General features: G+C 50.6%; 1 protein-coding gene across 1 annotated transcript in view; it reads right to left on the bottom strand.

Annotated features, from left to right (window-relative positions):
* The window catches only part of LARGE1 (LARGE xylosyl- and glucuronyltransferase 1), a 305,112-nt gene that overhangs the window by 195,911 nt on the left and 90,308 nt on the right, over positions 1–18,893 (bottom strand). The window contains 1 exon segment of the mRNA XM_023757230.1: positions 14,366–14,448. Coding sequence (XP_023612998.1) covers positions 14,366–14,448 — 83 coding nt within the window.

Raw genomic sequence — 18,893 nt, 5'->3', positions numbered from 1 at the left:
AGGCTGAATCTGGAGGGATCCTGAAGAGAGTTATATGTGGGGAAAATGGAGAGGAAGCAGCCGAAGGTGACGCTGAGATTCCTGGTGGGCGCTGAGATTCAGGACAGGGGCTGGAAGAGGAAAGACGTTGGAGGAAGGTGGTAATTTGGGGATTGGGTGCACCAACTATGAGGTGAGGTGGCCAAGCCGGGTGGGGCTGGATGAGCGAGCCTGGACCTGAAGAAAGCTCTTACCCAAGGCCAACCTGCCATACATATAACAGGTGCACTAGGGCAATAATCTGAAGGAAGTGAATGGCAGAAACAATTAGCACGACAGAGTTCCTCCATGGGACCACTGTCTGAAAGCGGCAGATTCCTCCGCGGAACCATCCGTGCAAAGGGGAGCAGGCCTGCCCTCAGTTTCCCTGCAGCAGGGCTGCCAGGAGCCTGATGAGGACCGGTGGCCTGAGGGGTCATGTCTGCTCACTGGCCAGAGGCTTAGCTGATGGCTACATCAGGGGCAGCTGGTCAAAGCCCCTGGGAAGACAGATGGTCCACTTAGCCCTCAGCATTGGCACAGCCACTCCCCTCTCCCCCAGAGCCCCGGCAGAGCCTTATGGATGGAGGAGGCTGGAGCAAGATAAGCCTGTATAATTGCCAGCTTGCATTTTTATCCAGGACGGAGGGATGGCGTCATTTCAGACATGGGGCGATGATACCAAATGTCTGTATCCTGGTTCGTGCTATTCCCTCCCCTCCTTGAACAGGAGTTTCTGCTCATCCTTCAAAATTCCCTCTGAAAGTCGTCTCTTCCTAGCAACCGTCTCAGAGCACATCCATGTCCTTTCCTGCTAACTCAGCACCGCAGAGGAAAGGCAAGTGAACCATCTATAGCACGGCGCTGTGATGCACATTCAGACCCCTGGCTCCGGTCCAGACTGTGACACCCTGAGGACAGGAGCCATCTTTTCATCTCCATCTCCAGGGCCCCGCGGAGGGGCTGGCATCCACAGTGCTCAACACACACTGATGCACCAGGAAGAGAAAGCCAACGCCCCCTTCTATGAAGGTAGCACAGCTGATGGCACAATTCTCATCAGTGATGCCGCCTTGGGCTCTGCCCCGGAACCTCTGGGCTGGGACCCTGGCTGCATCCATTACTGAGTGACCATAAGCAGGTTAATCATCGCTCCGGGCCCCAATTTCTTTACCTTCAAAACAGGCACAATAATGCTGAGCAATGTTACCCTGGGCAACTGTAGGGGTTAAGTGATATAACATATATACATATATACATATGTACATATGTATATATACATCCTATATAATAAAAGGCTAATATGCAAATTGTCCCCTTGGGATTTCTACTGACCAGGAGTTCGACCGCCCACTATGACGTGCGCTGACCACCAGGGGGTGGAACGAAGGAAGGCCACGGCTGGCAGCAGGCGGAAGGAAGGGACCCAGCCAGGCCTAGGGACCCTACCTGTGCACGAATTTCGTGCACCGGGCCTCTAGTATATATATATAAAGCACTTAGTGGAGTGCCTGGTGCATGATAAGATTTCACTGCATGGTAAGATTTCAATGTGCTGACCATTGGTATGGTCTGAATATTTGTGTTCCCCACCCCCACCCCCAAATTCGTATGTTGGGTGCTAACCCCTAAGGTGATGGTATCAGGAGGTGGGCCTTAGGGAGGTGATTAGCTCACAGGGCAGAGTCCCACTGAAAGGGATCAGTGCACCTATAGAAGAGGCTCCAGAGACACCCCTCACTCCTCCCAGCACAGGAAGGCACAGCGAGAAATCCGTACCCAGGGAGCAGGCCCCCCGCCCCCGCCTGAACCCGACCACGCTGGTGCCATGACCTGGGGCTCCCAGCCTCCAGACCTGTGGGAGACAAGGCTCTGCTGTTGACACCCCACTGAGACTGTGGTATTTTGTTACAGCAGCCCCAACGAACTCAGACAACCATTGTCAACATCAACTTATGAAACTGTTATTTTCTCAATGCTTTTGCATCATTTTTCTTTTTCTTTAAATTTTTTATTGATTAATGCATCATTTTTCAAATAAAGTGTTTCAATTAGTTCCTCCATCCATAGACAAAAAAAAAACAGAGCTGAATGATGAAACATCCAACACAGGGCTATCAGAGCAGACACAGATAAGGCATATGGCGGGGACCAATGAAGAGAGATCATGGTAACAACACAACCGTGAGAACATGCGTGTGACAATGCTGGGCTGCCCCACACAACTGCAAAGTTGGGGAATGGCACACGTGAAGAGGCTGCCACAGTGAAGGGCACCCCTGGAGTTGGGTGGGAACACCTTACGCACCCAATCAGAGGGCTCTGCAGGGAGGAGAACGGAGCGATGGGACCCCTCCTTGCTAGTAGAGAAGACAGGAAGTTCCCAGAGACGTGCATTGGCATGGGCCTCTGGGTGGGAAGAAGTGGAGGATGGAGGCAGGCATCCTGCAGGATAGAAGAGAATAAGGAAAGGGCCAGCGCGAGGAAAGGACATGGCATGTCTGTGGAACAGTGAGTCTTGTTTGGGTGGCTCATACGAGGACATGTGATGAACACCTATTGCATGCCAGGCGTGGGCAGGATAAAAAGAGAGTGACAGACTTCCTGGCAGGCTGGGACAGAGTATGGGGCCTCCTAGGATCTGTGACTTGCAGTCTCTAAGAGAAAGAGAGCCAGGCAGGCTTGGGGGACTCCATGGGCAGCGATCACCCCTGGAATTCGGGACGTTAACCTGGCTACAGAGGAGACACACCAGCGCTGGTAGAGGAGGCTGCTGAAAGCATTCCTATGAGGTGTCCCCTCCATGACCTTCCTCTGGTCCCAAGTGCCTTCCCAGAAGGGAGAGTAAATCCGCAGACACTTAGCTCATCGTTAGGGCAAAACTAGTGTTTGCATGGCCCCAGGGGCCAGTGTGCCTCATGCACTTCCCTCAGAAGGCTGTGAAAATGCTCAACCAGGGGACATGGGGGGCTCCCAGCGCAGGTGACATATGCTGACACTGACTCATCATGGGAACTTGGTCTTGTCCACACACCTCTCGGTGGCTACAGAGAAAGTACCTGAGAACATTGCCCAGACCACTTTTCCTGGAGTCTCCATGGAAACCAAGTTCCCCTTGAGCTTTACCTTGCTAATCCACTGCCAACCAGATGTTCTCCCCTTCATATTCCACAGGCCCCTTGGAATCAAGACAGCCCAATCACAACCCTCCTGCCCCGCCAGGTTACTAACTGTGGAGTGCTTGTTAGGTACCATCTCTGTCCGCGGGGACAGACTTGGGTCTGTCACTCATGGGTATAGCCCAGCCCCCAGAAAAATGTCCAGCATATTATGTGGGGGCTCATTTTGTTCTCTCTTGTCCCCTCACACAAGCATAGCAGTACTATTGCTGAGTTACTAAGCAATTCCATTCCTAGTTATATGCAAAAAGTATATGAAAACATGTTAAAGGTAAAGGGGGCCAAATATATGGTGACAGAAGATGATCTGACTTTGGGTGGTAGGCACACAATGCAATATAGAGATCATATATCATAGCAATGTACACTTGAAACCTATATATTCTTATTAACCAATGTCACTCCAATCTAAATATATAAAAGCCTAAGTGATCGGCCGACTGGTATCTATGACGCGCACTGACCACCAGGGGGCAGATGCTCAATGCAGGAGCTGCTGAGCAACAGCAACTTTGTACAGTGCCCTCTGGCACTCCGGGACCCCTCAGGGGATGTTGGACTGCTGGTTTCGGCCCGATCCCCGCAGGCCAGGCCGAGGGACCCCACCTGCCGGAGGGACCTCACTCACTCCACAGACACCCTTAGAGCCACAGCACCACCCCAGGTGCGGTGGCTGGGGCAGGACCACAAGAGGTTGGCTCCAGGGCCTGTCCATCCTATCTCGCCCAGTCCTGCCCTGCCCTGCCGCCACCTTCTAATTAATTTTCTTTCAATGTGCATGAATCCGTGCACCAGGCCTCTAGTAAATTTAATAAAGAAAATAAACTCTCTTTGCCCTAAAACAAACAAAAACGTAAGTCAAAAGCTTGTATACAAATCTTCATGGTGGCATCATTCAAGAGGCAAGAAGTGGAAACAACCCAAATGGCCACCAATTGGTGAAAAGATAAACAAAACTTGGTCTATCCATCAATGGAACATTATTGAGCAATGAAAAAGGAATGAAGTACTGACAGGTGCTATGACATGGATGGACCTTAAAAATACTATGCTTGCCGAAACCGGTTTGGCTCAGTGGATAGAGCGTCGGCCTGTGGACTGAGGGGTCCCGGGTTCGATTCCGGTCAAGGGCATGTACGTTGGTTGCGGGCACACCCCCAGTGGGGGATGTGCAGGAGGCAGCTGGTCGATGTTTCTCTCTCATCGATGTTTCTGACTCTCTATCCCTCTCTCTTCCTCTCTGTAAAAAATCAATAAAATATATTTAAAAAAAAAAAATACTATGCTAGGTGGAAAAAGCCAGCCACAAAAGACTAAATGATATCATATGATTCCATTGCTATGAAATGTCCAGAATAAACAAATCCATGATAACGTAGATCTGTGGCATTAGGGGATGGAGGTGGAAGTGACTGCTATTGGGTGTTAGGGTTTGCTTTTGAGATGATGAAAATGGCCTACTGTTAGATAGTAGTGTAGTGATGGTTGCACAACTGTGAATACACTGAAGACCCACCAAGTGTACACGTCTAAAAAGTGAATTTTAGAGAACGTCAATTACACCCCAATAGAGTGATGGTCTGAATGGTAAGTTTGGGTGAGGGAGTCAGGCCTGGTGGGCTGGGCTCTTCCTGGACTTCTTCCTCGGGGGTTGTGCTGTTGTGCACTAAGTGGCTTGCCCAGGTGAGGAAGGCCTGTAACTGTCCAGGTGGCCTCAGAGCTGAAGGTCAACCCAATTCATAGGGCCAAACAGGAGCCGGATTGTGTCCACATTGGAAAGGATATCCCAGAATTCAAGACAACAAAGGTGCTATTTCATTCTCCCTGTGTCACTTCTGAGTCTCACAGTCGGTTCCTACCTCACAAGGTAAGCACCAGTTTTAACAACAGGGCCCTGCAAATTCCAAGATCAGTCCAAGGCCACATCTCCATCCTGTTCTCTTTTGTTCTGAAGGAGATCCGACAACAGATGCTAAGAACACAGTTACACCGAAGTGAATTTCACTACTAATGATAATCAGAACTCATTCAGAAGAATCCCAAAGGGATTAATTCTTTTCATTTTTTATTCAATGCTACCTAATTTTATATCTGCACAACATCTGACCTAGCCTTTTATACCTGCCGCCGGTTATATGTGCATTTTGGGGAGCATTGCTTTAAACCCATGCGAAGAGGCGCCTGCCTGTTCAGGCGGAGCAGTGTGGGTCCCAGACAGCTTCCCTGGGTTCAAACACACAGACGTTGCCACAGATTTCAAACAAGACTGAGCTTTTACAACAAAGAAGCGAGCGAGCGTGTGCCTCATCGTCAGCAGGGCCTGCAACTCAGCTGGTAATGAGCGATGCTCTGGCCGCCTCCACTGCTCTCCTGTTCCAGGGTGGGATGCAATAAATATGGTCACACAAAGAGGCAGAGATGATTAAACCTCAGCTTTCTCCTCGAGTTTCCTTCCTTAGCCTGTCGGGAATGTGCCACGGCCCCTGCAAGGCAACCCAGGGTCTGTTTTTATTAAACTACACAGGGACATCCGAGCTGAATAATCCTTAATTATTAAGTTGGGAATGGAACTGCAATTTTGAGAAAAAGAAGGAGCCGGTGAGGGCAACCTGAACGCTCGGTGATTCTGTTGCACTTAGAGATGTAACAGAACTCACTGCGGGAAAACGCAGCGGCCAGAATGAGGTTTCCAGTGAGAGGTCTTGGGGTGCGGGAGGACAGGTGGCCTTGATAATGCGGGATGATTCGAGCACAAGTCAGTTTCATGTCAGAAAAGCTCTCCATGAGAGAAGAACAGAGCCACTTTCCAGAAAATCAAAAGGCCTCCTGGGTTAGTAAGAGCAGCATGGACTCTGGCGTTTGCAGAGGGGAGGTTGGAATACCAGGAGCATCCCTTACCCATGACCTTGAATGAGCTCTTTAACCTCTACATGCCTCAGTTTCCTCATTCACGTGTGGGGATAATGGCATTGATTGGCCGGGCTGGGATGAAGGTGGAGTAAAAATATGTGATGCTTGGCATCTGACCTATACAAGTTTGTTCTCTGATTTCATGTGTATGTGCATAACCAAAGAGCATAAGCTCTCTCGCCCGTTTAAAGATATTACCCTGTCCATATTTTTTATTCTTAACTTTACTGAGATACTAGAGGCCTGGTCCAGAAATTCGTGCATGGGCAGGGTCCCTAGGCCTGGCCGGTGATCAGGGCTGATCTGCGGGGCAACTGGCAGGGCGATTGGGGGACCCCTGATCACACCCACCTTGGCTGGCCTGGCACCACCCGCTTGCCGGCCCCGCCACCTGCCGCTTGTGGGGGCCTGCGAGCTTGGGGCAGCTCCTGTGTTGAGCGTCTGCCCCCTGGTGGTCAGTGCATATCATAGTGACCGGTCGTTCTGCTGGTTGTTCTGCCATTCAGTTGATTTGCATATTAGGGTTTTATATAGATAGATAATTGACAAATAAAAGTTGTATATATTTTAAGGTAAGCATGAAGTATCATAAACATTTAAGGTGATGGTTTCATATTTATACATTATGAAATAATCATGACAATCAAGTCAATTAACATAATCTTCCTCTCCTATAGTTATCATTTTTTTCTTTATTCCATAGTATTGTCTTAAGTCATCCAGGCCTTTAAAAGTTCCATTTATTTCATACTCAGTACCCCAAAAATACCCACCTGAGAGGATGAAGACGACTATGAAGAGTCATAATAGTGATAGCAATGTCTACATGGTCTCCCCAAATGTTAATTAAAAATAAAAGAATAATGATACTCAAAATGGTAACTTTTTTTTTTCTGAATGAAAGCTCAGACTTTGAAGCTAGGTTGACAGGGACCAAACCTGGCCCTGCCCATCCTCTCTGCATTGACTTAACATCTTGATCCTCAGTTTCATCACCTGTAAAATGGGGACAATAGCAGTATCCGCCTCAAAGAAACCTATGCACTCATCTCTGAAAAACACGAGGAACAGAGCCTGATGCATTCGTATTTGTTAAATAAATAAAATGCAGAGATGCTTCACACAGATCATCTCCTCTGGTAGTCAAACAGGCCCAGTGACAGCTTGGGGACCAGCCAGAGCTCCAAGTACAGTGACTTGCCTAGTGGCTCCCAGCTCACGGATGGCAAGACCAGAATCCCCATCTAGCTCTGGTTCTTGGTTTTATTCAAATCCTAGTTCCTCCCTTCACAGTCTGGAAACTGCTTCTATAATAAGTTTAAGCCTGAATAAGCAATAAGACAGTTAGAGGCAGATACTGGTCACGAATATGCTGTTTTATCCTCCATGGTCTTCAGGGGCACATGTGAAATTAATATAAACAAACAGACAAACAAAACACCCAAAACAACAACCCAGCATGATATGCACAGTGAGGGAATCGCCACGCTCCCTCCTGCGAACAGGACTGTTGAGTGTGAGAGTAAGTAGATCATCCCAGCAAGCAAATATTAAATTTTTACAAGCTGGCCAACTTTCCTGCCCAGGAGGTAAACATGTAAGTTACTAAATAAATATTTTCTTTCTCGGCTCACTAAAAGCTCCGTTTCCTTGAAGAGCTGCTATATTTCCCAGTTTATTTGCAATTGGGATTGGAGTTACAGGCTTCCCCACATTTTTCTTTAAACATCTTTCCAGCCAGGTGACAAAGACTTTATTTACATTGTGCTACTTTCTATTAGATAAGCCTTTGTTCACCTATATTTGGAATTTATTATATTCTCACCAGCTTTTTCTTCACCATAGAGGCTGCATACTGAGATGACCAAAATATATGTAAAGAGAAAACAAAAGCAAGATCACCCCCAACCACAACATGCAAAAATTTCCATTTTTAAATTTATTTTTCTGCTAGTCTTCTACGCCCTGTATTCACACCAGGTAGATGTGTATCTGTGTGTATGTGACGTTTATATTGTAGAATGACACTATGCATATGTTGTTGTTTTTTAATCCTCACTGAGGATATTTTTCCATTGATTTTTAGAGAGTGGAAAAGAGAGGGAGAGACAGAGAGAAATATCAATGTGAGAGAAAACACATCAATTGGTTGCCTCCGACCAGGGCCTGGGCCAGGGAGGAGCCTGCAACCGAGGTATGTGCCATTGACTGGAATCGAACTCCGGCCCTTTGGTCCACAGGCTGACACTCTAACCACTGAGCCAAACTGACTAGGGCATGCATACGTTTTTGAATTCTGCTGTCACTTATTTTGTATCATAAAATAGCATCTATGTCTATGTTATGACGTCCTTCTTAAAACCAACGAAGAACGTGGTTTAGTGTCAGAGGATGTTCCATTTATTTAACCTTACTGTTTATAAGTGCTATTCAAATTTTTCTAACTATAAGTAATATTTCACAAAAGCCTTTGTGCGTTAGGATTAGCCGTTTAAGACAGAGCCCCTAACGCAGTCATGTCGGGTCATGGTCTTGGGCATTCTACTATGACATTTCTTTCCAAAAAGTTGCCCTAGCCATTTTCAGTGCCGGCGTCCATGTGTGTGAGTGTCCGTATCACTCTTTTCCTACCTTTCATAATACAGTGTGCCTACCATCAGCGGGCAGACTGCAGAAGTAACATTGATTTCGAGTAACAAAGCAAGCCTTCAATGAAAATCTGCCGAAAACCTTGTCTGGAAAACAAATCTAATTACTGTAATTCACAGTGAAAGCCGAAAGAGCCATCCTGCCCTACTATTATTACATTATTCTTTCCATTAGGAGGTACCTCGTTTGTCAAAGTGCTTTATCATCATGTGTGTGTTAATCCCCGTAACGTGCGCTAGAAGCAAGGAAACTATTTATAGCTGGACTTTCTGAGCTGAAAACCCTCTCAGAAGTCCTACTATCTAGATATCTAAACTCACGAGCCCCTGCCTATCAATTCACAGGACCATTCTCATTGGTCGAATTTCTTGGGTGGGAGGGCGGAAGTGGTTATTTGGTCACTGACGTGGGGTGTAGAATTTTCATAACACCTCAGAAGTAGGTGCTTTCTTCTCAAATCTCCATGCCCCCGTGATGGTGCAACAACTGCTATTTTTACATTACATTTTTTACATGCTGCTGTGTCGTTACCATAGGAGTAAGAGTTTGCACTCAATAGAATTCTCACCATTTCGGCAACTATCAGGATTATCGGATCTGTGGCTAAAGCAACAGCAATAGTATTTACACCAAACACGACCACCAGAACGTTCTGTGACCTGAAAACTGGCCATAAATTTGAGAAATAACATAATTGACAGTCTGTGGTCATGCAAATAGGCTTCTCTAAAGAGTGGTTTTTCGTTTTTTTCCCCAGATCGGGGAGGGACCTGAGTTCTTTAGTGGAGAGAAGGAATAATTACATCAAAGGCTGATTACCACTCATTGAATTCAATGCTCAGTCCCAAAAAGCCTGGTTTCAAGTTGCCGATGAAGGTGAAGAACCACGTGGAGTCTTAGAAAGCACCCAGGAACCGCGGTGGTGTGGGAGGGGCGTCCCGCCACACCTCCAAAGGAAGATGTGGGGTAGAGCCCCACTTGGCCATTCCCATTTCCTCCCTTCCTCCGAAGTCACCATGCCAACTGGACAGGGAGATGAGGAGGAGCTGAGAGCCCCACCCCTGAGGGTGTTGCTAGCTTCTCCCAACCCCCTCCCCCTCCCCCTCCAGGAGGCAGTGATGGATGTTTTGCTACCCCACTGACTGATTGCAGACACATAAGGGGGCAAAGGGAGGGGGGGCAACAAAAGAACCATCCAGGTGAGGTCCGTACAAAGAGCCAAGCTAATAAAGAAATGTTCTTTTCAACCAAATAAGTTTTAGGGTGAGTTGGTCAGCAGCAAAAGCAAACTGACACAAGAGCTAATGTCTAAAGCAAGCATGTCAAACTCACGGCCCATAGGCCGCATGCCTCATTTATTTGGCCCGTGTTAGCCTTTGAGTTTGACATGCTTGGTCTAAAGAGTTCAAATGACCTGCTAAAAATCAGTCAGCAAGACAGTGGCATAAATGTGAAACTGAACTAGGTGTGAGCCAGATTGAACTAGGTGTTAACCGGTTGAATAAATATATCTTCAGGTTATTTTATGAATGAAGTCCCCTAGGTTCAGTTGTCAACCAAGTAAACATTGAGGGAGCATATAATGTGTGTTAAGTACTTGACTAAGATACTAGAAAGACAGAAAAAATAAGGCACACATCCCACATCTACACTAATAAAAGAGAAACATGGTAATTAGCGTACGACCGCTACCCTTCCCATTGGCTAATCAGCATATCCTTATGCAAATTAACTGTCAGCCAAGATGGCAGCCGGCAGCCATGCACTGAAGCAAACAGGGAGGCTTGCTTGCTCCAGTGACGGTGGACTCCAACGTTCCCCGCCTGAATAGCCGGCCTCTCAACTGCAACTCTAAGCAACTATGTTGCAAATATAGAAGCTAAACAAAACCCCAGAAACCGGCTTTCAGTCAGCCTGCCTTCAGCCAGCCGGACCGAAACATTGTATCAAATACAGAAGGTAAAGGCCAGAAACCTGCTTTCAGCAGCGAGGCCTCAGAGCTAAAGCTGGCCCAGAATAGAAAAAAAAAAAGAAAAAAAGGAGCAGTTGGGAGCTTCAGTCACCCGCCAGCCTGAAAAGGGCCCTCAGCCCCTCACCCAGACTGGCCAGGCACCCCAGTGGGGACCCCCACCCTGATCCAGGACACCCTTCAGGGCAAACCAGCCGGCCCCCACCCATGCACCAGGCCTCTATTCTATATAGTAAAAGGGTAATATGCCTCCCGGCACCGGGATCAGCGGAGCAGCGAGGCTCCTGGCACCAGGATCAGCGTGACAGGGGGCAGCGCCCAAACCCCTTGATCGCCCTGCAGCTCTGTGAGTGACAGGGGGCGGGGCCACAACCTCCCTATCCGCCCTGCTCTGTTCGTGACAGGGGAAGGCGCCCCAACCCCCTGATCAGCCCTGCTCTGTGGGTGATAGAGGGTGGCGCCCCAACCCCCCTCCACGGGCCTTGCTCTGTGTGTGACAGGGTAGAGCCATAACCTCCCCATTGGACCTGCCCTGAGTGTGACAGGGTGCAGCGCCCCAACCCCCTGATCTGCCCTGCTCTGTGTGTGACAGGGTACAGAGCCCCAACCCCCCTGATGGGCCCTGCTCTGTGAGTGACAGGGGGCAGCACCCCAACCCCCTGATTGGCCCTGCTCTGTGTGTGACAGGGGGCAGCGCCCCAACCCCCTGATCGGCCCTGCTCTGTGCGTGACAGGGGGTGGCGCCGCAACCTCCCCATCGACCCTGCCTTGAGTGTGACGGGGTGGTGCCCCAACCCCCCAATCGGCCCTACCCTGAGCGTGACTGAGGGTGGCATCGCAACCTCCTGATCTGCCCTGCTCTGTGCATGAGGGGGCGGTGCCCCAACTCCCCAATTGGCCCTGCTCTGAGCCTGACCAGGGGCTGCACCTAGGGATTGGGCCTTCCCTCTGCCACCCGGGAGCAGGCCTAAGCCAGCAGGTCGTTATCTCCCGAGGGGTCCCAGACTGCGAGAGGGCACAGGCCGGGCTGGGGGACCCCCCCCTTCCCCCCCGAGTGCACAAATTTTTGTGCACCGGGCCTCTAGTTCTACTATAAAAGACACAACAGAAATAGATAAGTAAATACAATGTAATAAAAATAATAACAGAAAGATGCACAGGGCATTATGGGCTATAGAAGGCAAGCCCCAACCTAGACCTACATCTCCAGGGGGGCTGTCTAATAGAAATGATGGCTATGCGGAGTATTAAAGAGTAAGGCAAATCTGCAAGTTAGGGTGGGAAGAGAGGAAGGAAGAGGGCAGAAATGGGCAGACAGTGCTGAATGAGGACAGACAGCAGGCAGGGCACACCTGGGCACGCCTGCAGCAGGTGGGGGTGCGACCAGGTCAGTGTTGCCGGAGCGTGAAGTATCAGCAAGGGGAGGAGAGGGAGAACACAGTGGGGAATGACATCCCATCCGGATGGTCTGTGTGACACTGTAGAGATTCAGTTCTCTGCCCTGGACAAGGAAAAGCCAATGAAGGGCTTTGAGAAGCCAGATTTGCGTGTCTGAAATACCATCCTCGCCTTTTAGGAGCCTGGCTGTGGGGAGACGGGAAGGACTAGTGCCAGAGAAGCTAAGCATACCCGAACTCTGCCAGTCACAGTGGGAGGAGAGGAAAGGGTAGAGTGGGAAAAGATGTTCAAGGGAGAACCCTGAGGCACTTCTAATAGATGGGTTGGACGGGGGGCTGAACCCAAGATGAACCCTGTTTCGTGCTGGGTTGGCAGCGCTTGGGTGCCCATTTCTCCTGTCTCTGCTGATGCCTCTGACAGTTGGATTCTAGCATCAAACTTTCCATTCATCTCTGTTCAACTGAACGCGGAGACTTTTGTGGCTATTCCTACTGCTGAGAACCTTCCGGATCCTGACCCCGTCACCTGATACATTTGTATGCTGTTGGCTAAAGCTCTGGGTAAGCTTCATCCAAACCTTGGAAAGTTTCTTTGAACAGAGCCAAGGACACTGGCTGGAACTGGGGGTTCAATCTGGATAGACCCTAAGGATGCCGAGGTATCACTCAACACAGAGAAGGAAAGTCCCGGGGAAAATTAGAGGCCAACGCCTGGAATTTAAGGGGAAGAAGCGATGACTCAGGAAGGCAGGCATCTCCAGGAGGAAGAGGCATCTGTCCTTCGTGGGGCTGGTTCCATGTGGACTCCCTGGGGCCATGGATATCATCTGTAGGTTGGAATTTGCACTTTTACGTAAGGCAGGGACTCTCTAATGGTCAGAAATGGCCAGAGGTGGGCCAGGCTACAATGGAAAAGACAATGCAACCTATTTTAGTTTGCTAGGGCTGCCGTAACAAAATTCCACAGAACAATACAAAATGCCACAGACTGAGTGGCTTAACCAATAGAAAGAATTTCACACAGTCTAGAGGCTGGAAGTTCAAGACTGAGGTGTCGGCAGGGTTGGTTTCTTCCCAGGCCTCCTGCCTTAGCTGTAGATGCTCGTAGATGCTGTCTTCTCCATGTCCTCACATGGTCTTCATACTGTGTGAGTCTGTGTCCTAATCCTTTCCCATAAGGGCACCAGTCATACCAGATTAGGACCAACTCTATTGACCTCATTTTCATTGAATCACCTCCTTAAAGATCCTATCTCCAGATTCAGTCACATTCTGAGCTACTGGGGATTAGAGCTCCAACAGATAAAGTATTTTGGGGCGACACACACAATTCAGCCACAACCCGGCAACAGGGACGTGTACACAGAGAGGTCTGGTGACTGTCAGGCAAGGTAAGCTGATGAAGAACTGGAGCATTAAATTTGGGGTGTCCTTGAAGGTCCCTTCAGGTCTAAAAGCTGCAATTCTAAACACTGAGACAGCACCTAATCGCTACTATTAAACATTATTAACACAACTAGTGACCCAGTGCATGGATTCGTGCACACTGAAAGGAAATTAATTAGAAGGTGGCTGGTGGGGCGGGACTGAGCGAGACAGGCTGGACACATCCTGGGGCCAATCTCCCGCAGTCTCTCCCAGGCCAGCTGCACCTATAGTGGTGCTGTGGCTCGAAGCGCATCTGCAGAGTGAGCAGGGACCCTCCGGCAGGTGAGGTCCCTCGGCCTGGCCTGTGAGGATCAGGCCAAAACCGGCTCTTCGACATGCCCCGAGGAGTCCCAGAGTGCGAGAGGGCACGCCACGAAGTTGCTGTCATACAGGGTGTGGAACGTAAACGCAAGTGTGCAGTAAGCCAGATTCAGGGCCGGCAGTGCCCCAGCAACAACATAACCCACGGCCAAAGGTGGAATCGCGCAGCCCTGCAAGGAATTGGGCTCCCTCCTCTCTGGTTTCCGGCGGGGTGTGTCATCCAAGAACCGCTGCTGCCAAGTCACTGCAGCTCGGCAGCTCCTGCGTTAAGTGTCTGCCCCCTGGTGGTCAGTGCACATCATAGCTACTGGTCAGATGGACACTTTGCATATTAGCCTTTTACACACACAGATAGTCTCCCCAAGGTCTCAGCAAAAGTTAAATCTTCATGGCAGCTTGAATGTCTGATGAAAGGGTGCTTGGATGTAACCCTTCCCCCTGGAAACACACATAGGCAGATCGCCACACCTGCAGAAAGTAGCCATCGCGCTCACCTGTGAAACAGGACAGACTTGACCAAGGTGACGACATCCCGGCTGGCGTTGTATCCTGCGCAGACGATAGCAACGTGGATCGTCTGGGGAGCAAACAAAAACAGGGCGAGCAGTTAGACCCATGGAGAAGGGCCTTCCCAGGGCTTCCGACCGCATGACAAAGAAAAATGGCCTTTACTTCTTGTTGGGATCATCAGAAAACAAAGTACACAGGCTGCAGCTCTGGAAAATAACTGGAGACAGTTTTATTAAGCCTTTTTAATCGGTTTATGGAGCTATCATCATTTGGAAACCATTAAGGCTCTTTTCAATTACATTTTGGGGATGAGAGACAAGGCAATTGGCTCAAACAGACAAATAGTGAGCTCCCTGCCCCCAAGCTGGAGACGATGACAGATGGCAACCAGAGAGAGGAAAGAAAATATGCCCCAAAAGGATGAGCGGGCCATTGGGGATCTCAGACCAAGAAGAGGTGGCTCCGAGAGCTTGTGGAATGTTCCCATGAACTGTCTCAGGTTTGGGTCAACTTGATAACATGGCAGAGGGGCAGAGGGGTCAATATGGGCCACAGCTCGGTATCATTCAAAGAATCGAAGACTGGCAGATTGAAGGGAGCCTGATGGATCTTATCATCTAAGTAGTCAAGAGCTGGGGCCCCAGATGTGAATGAATGAATCCTGGCTCCGTCCTTTAACCCAAGGTGATCCTGCGAGTGTAGTGTCAGGTAGTGCAGTGTCAGGTGACTCCCTGTCACGTAAGAGGCATAACACGTCCTGCAGAATGTCATGGAGCATGTGCGGGAACGATGCCAAAAGCAGAATACGGCGCTGGGCACATTGCATTCCAATCACAGCACAAACGTCCTTGAGCTTCCCAAACGGGGTGCCTTGGCGCCTTGGTGTGCCATACATGAACTCCAGGCGATGGAGGTACTCATCTCTTCAAGCTCTCCTGCTACCAGGCAGGGCTGGCCCCTCAGGCTCAGCACCCTCTGCTGCCAGCAACTTTGCCTGTTTCCCCCCTGGTGCTCTACAGTTAGCCTTTTCTATAATAAAATGGGCAGGACTTGACCAGATTGGAAAGTCCTGCTCCAGGGCACCCCCTACAGGCAGCCATCCAGCCTCTCTCAAAACAGCTCCGGAGTGCAGGGTTCACCCTCTCCATGTTGTCTCTTCTACTAAAGCAAGGCCTTCCTGGCCTGGGCACCAGCCTCCCGACCCCCTGCAGCCTCGTTCTGTCCAGGGAGAAGCACAGAACAAGTATGTTCCCTTGGCACCTGACACTTAAATAATGGAGGGTGCTTCGTAGGTGCCTCTGCATGGTCAGAACTACCCACAGCCCTCCCTCCCGTGGCAGGGCCTCTGGCTCCCCGTTACCCTCATCAGCCACTGAAGAATAGTCCTGAGACCCTGGCCGTTCCCACTCGGGCTCTGAGAACAACGACACCCCACCTGCGACACCAGCAAGGGAAGCCTCACCATCCTGGGGTGAAGCATCCAACACCACGTCCATGACCTCTTCAGTCCCAATGGCCTTCCCTCCCCCGGGCCACCCGCGCTCAGCACCGTAAGCTGGACCTCAGCCTCATCAGGATCCTCACTGTCTCAGAAATCCTGCAGTCGGGCTCACCATCCCGCACACACCTGCTCCTCGAGCTCAGGGAGAGGCCCGTCCCGCCCGTCAGCCTCTGGGCCCTGACAGCGCTTCACTCACTCCCTGGCCCCTGGAGCTTTTGACAATGTCTGGAGTCATTCAGCTCATCTCTCCTAGGGGTGGGCAGGGATGCTGCTCAACATCCCTCAACGCACAGGACGGCCCTCACGGCCAAGAATGATCCTGCCCAAGTGGTCAAAAGAGCTGCCGCGAGAAACCCTCTTTAAGTAGAGGAAGGCGGTCAGGAGCCCTCCTCCCTGCACTCGAGAGAGGTCACACTGGCCTTTACTGGTGACAAGGCCTGGATGTGGGGGGGGGGTGATGTTCTTATCTGCCCCTCCAGGCCCCCTCTCTCTACCCTTCCCCAGCTTCCTCTGTGCCGGGTAGCCCGGCCTTTATAGACCGAATTGCAGGCTCCTGTAACTGCTGGGTTCTGGAGGAGTTTGGTCAATGAGGGCGGCAAGGACAGGTCAGATTCCCCGCTCCTGCCAGGGGCCCTCCTACACCTCCAGTTCCTGCTGGTTTCACAAGGCCCCCACCTCCCGCCCCTCCCCAGGGGTTGCAGTGACTCCCTCCAGGGAGCTTGGCACCCCTCCCCGGTTTCCCTCCGCCCTGCCCAGGCCTTTGGCCCTGCATCACACCCCTTACACTCCTTTGTTTTTATTTTAATGCATTTTTATTGATTTCAGAGAGTGGAAAGGAGAGGGAGGGAGAGATAGACACATCAATGAAGAGAGAATCATTGATCAGCTGCCTCCTGCACTCCCCACACTGGGACCCAGTTATGTGCCCTGACTGGGAATCGAACTGTGACCTCCTGGTTCATAGGTCGACGCTCAACCACTGGCTTCCACACCTTTTGAATGAGCCAAGTTTTCTGACCAATTCTGGTGCCCTTTCCTCACATCCCCTCTGTCCTGGAGGCTGGAGGGGAAGACTGAAACCTTCACAGATACATACTTACCCCTAAAGTGAAACAAAGCAGGAGCCACACTTGGGGATGTGTAATTGCACGGATAAAGTTTAAGGAGCTCAGCAAACTCCACAGACACATGGACCACAAGGCTCTCTCTAAGGAGGCCCATGGAGGCTCCCGCTCACCCCTTCATCCTGCACAGGGTGCCCTGCCCACCTTGTACGCTGTGAATGTGTACCTGGATGTGTAGGTAGGAGAGCCGTAGCTGTGAACTAGGCTCGCTCCCGATGCTGCTGGGCTCAGCCGCTGTCACTTTTAGGACCCGCAGGAAGAACTCAGGTAGGACAAGAGCATTTCTTGGAGTTTCCAATGTGACAGAAAAAAATCCCCTAGGGCTGTTTTCACATATATGCCAGTTGGGGAAGATAAGCATTGTCCCAAAAGAAATTCAGACCAAACTACAGGATGGAGGCAAACGAACGGTGGCCCTGGCAAAAGTCATCAACACTCTGCCCGGCCCTGTTGCCCTAGCAACACCATCCGCAGTGACCCAGAAGGCCTGGTACACCCTGCAGGGCGTTCTGCCTGGGGGCACAATTTAGGGAAAACTGTCTCCTATCAGGGGAACAGCAGGAGTGGGAGTGAGAGGGGAAACCGATTTAAAAATGGCGAAAAGTTAGGCTCAGTGTGATGCTGGGCTGCAGCTGCAGCCTCCTGGGCAGGGGCCAGGTGGGGAGGCAGCTGCTGTCACGTGGCAGCCGGAGAAGCACACAGCTGGGGACAGAGGCCCAGACGAAGGAGTGATGAAAACCAACGAGAGTCAGGAGACCTGGGTTTGAGCTGCACCTTCAACGCTGCATCGCCGTGTGACCTTGAAGCAGGCACTTAACGTCCCTGAGCCTCACTGGCTCATCTGTAACATGCATGTAAAAATGGGCGCCCTGTTGGGTTGCTGTGAGGACCAGACGCTTGGGTGCAAGAAGGTGCGGGTGGTGAGCTGCTTACTCACGCTTACTGGATGCACACGCAGCAGAAGGGGACCTTGGTCTCCACCTCCCTGCTGCCACTTGCCCTGTATTTCAGGGACATCCCACTGCTTACCCTCAAGGGGCTGTTGAGGACCTGGAGCCCGGGGCCCTCTAACTCGAGCAGGCACCAGACCCCTGCGAGGCTTCTTAGCACAGAGAGCTGGGCCCTCCCCCGGAGCTCCCGAGTCAGGGCTTGGCCAGGGGGTCTGAGGGTTACCTGCATCCAGGTGATGCTGATGGCCCAGGGACCACACTCTGGAAACCACTGCTCCGTCTAAAGCACTTTGAGGTGCCCTGGCCAGTGTGGATCAGTTGGTGGGGCATCATCCAGTGCACCACAGGGGTGGCCCTATTCGATTCCTGGTCAGTGCACATGCCTGAGTTGTGGGCCAGATCCCCAGTAGGGGGTGTTGCAGGAGGCAGCTGATCGATGTTATCTTCTCTCTTCTCTCTCTCTCTCTCTCTCTCTCTCTCTCTCTCTCTCTCTCCTTCCCTCCCTCCCTCCCCTTTTTTCCTACCTTTCTCTTCTAAAAATCAATAAAAATCAATCAATCAATAAATAAAGCACCGAGAAATGTCTGGTAAAAACTCAGGAGACCTTAGCTGTGGTTATGTTGAGAGGGTATGAGGGGCGTTCACAGAACCCATTCCGAATACCGTTCCTCCTTCACTGTATAAAACCAGTAAGGGTGGCACTCCCAGGCCTTCCAGGGTGAGGGCCAGGCAAAGCGATGCAGCTTCCACAGTGCAAAGAACAAAGCCCTGGAAGTCAGGAGAGCCGTATGGCGCCCCAGCTCTGCCTCTGGCCAGCTGGGTTACCCTGGGCGGCAAGTTACTTAACCTCTCTGATCCTCAGTGACTCCTCTATAAAAGGAGGGCTTTAGAACTTCTAGGCAGAGTTTTCCTAATATCTAAGGTTTTCCAAAATTCA

This window comes from Myotis lucifugus, unplaced genomic scaffold (genome assembly GCF_000147115.1).
Source record: "Myotis lucifugus unplaced genomic scaffold, Myoluc2.0 scaffold_103, whole genome shotgun sequence".
NCBI lineage: Eukaryota > Metazoa > Chordata > Mammalia > Chiroptera > Vespertilionidae > Myotis > Myotis lucifugus.
The sequence above is the reverse complement of the archived record's forward strand: the minus strand, read 5'-3'. Positions and strand labels throughout refer to the sequence as shown.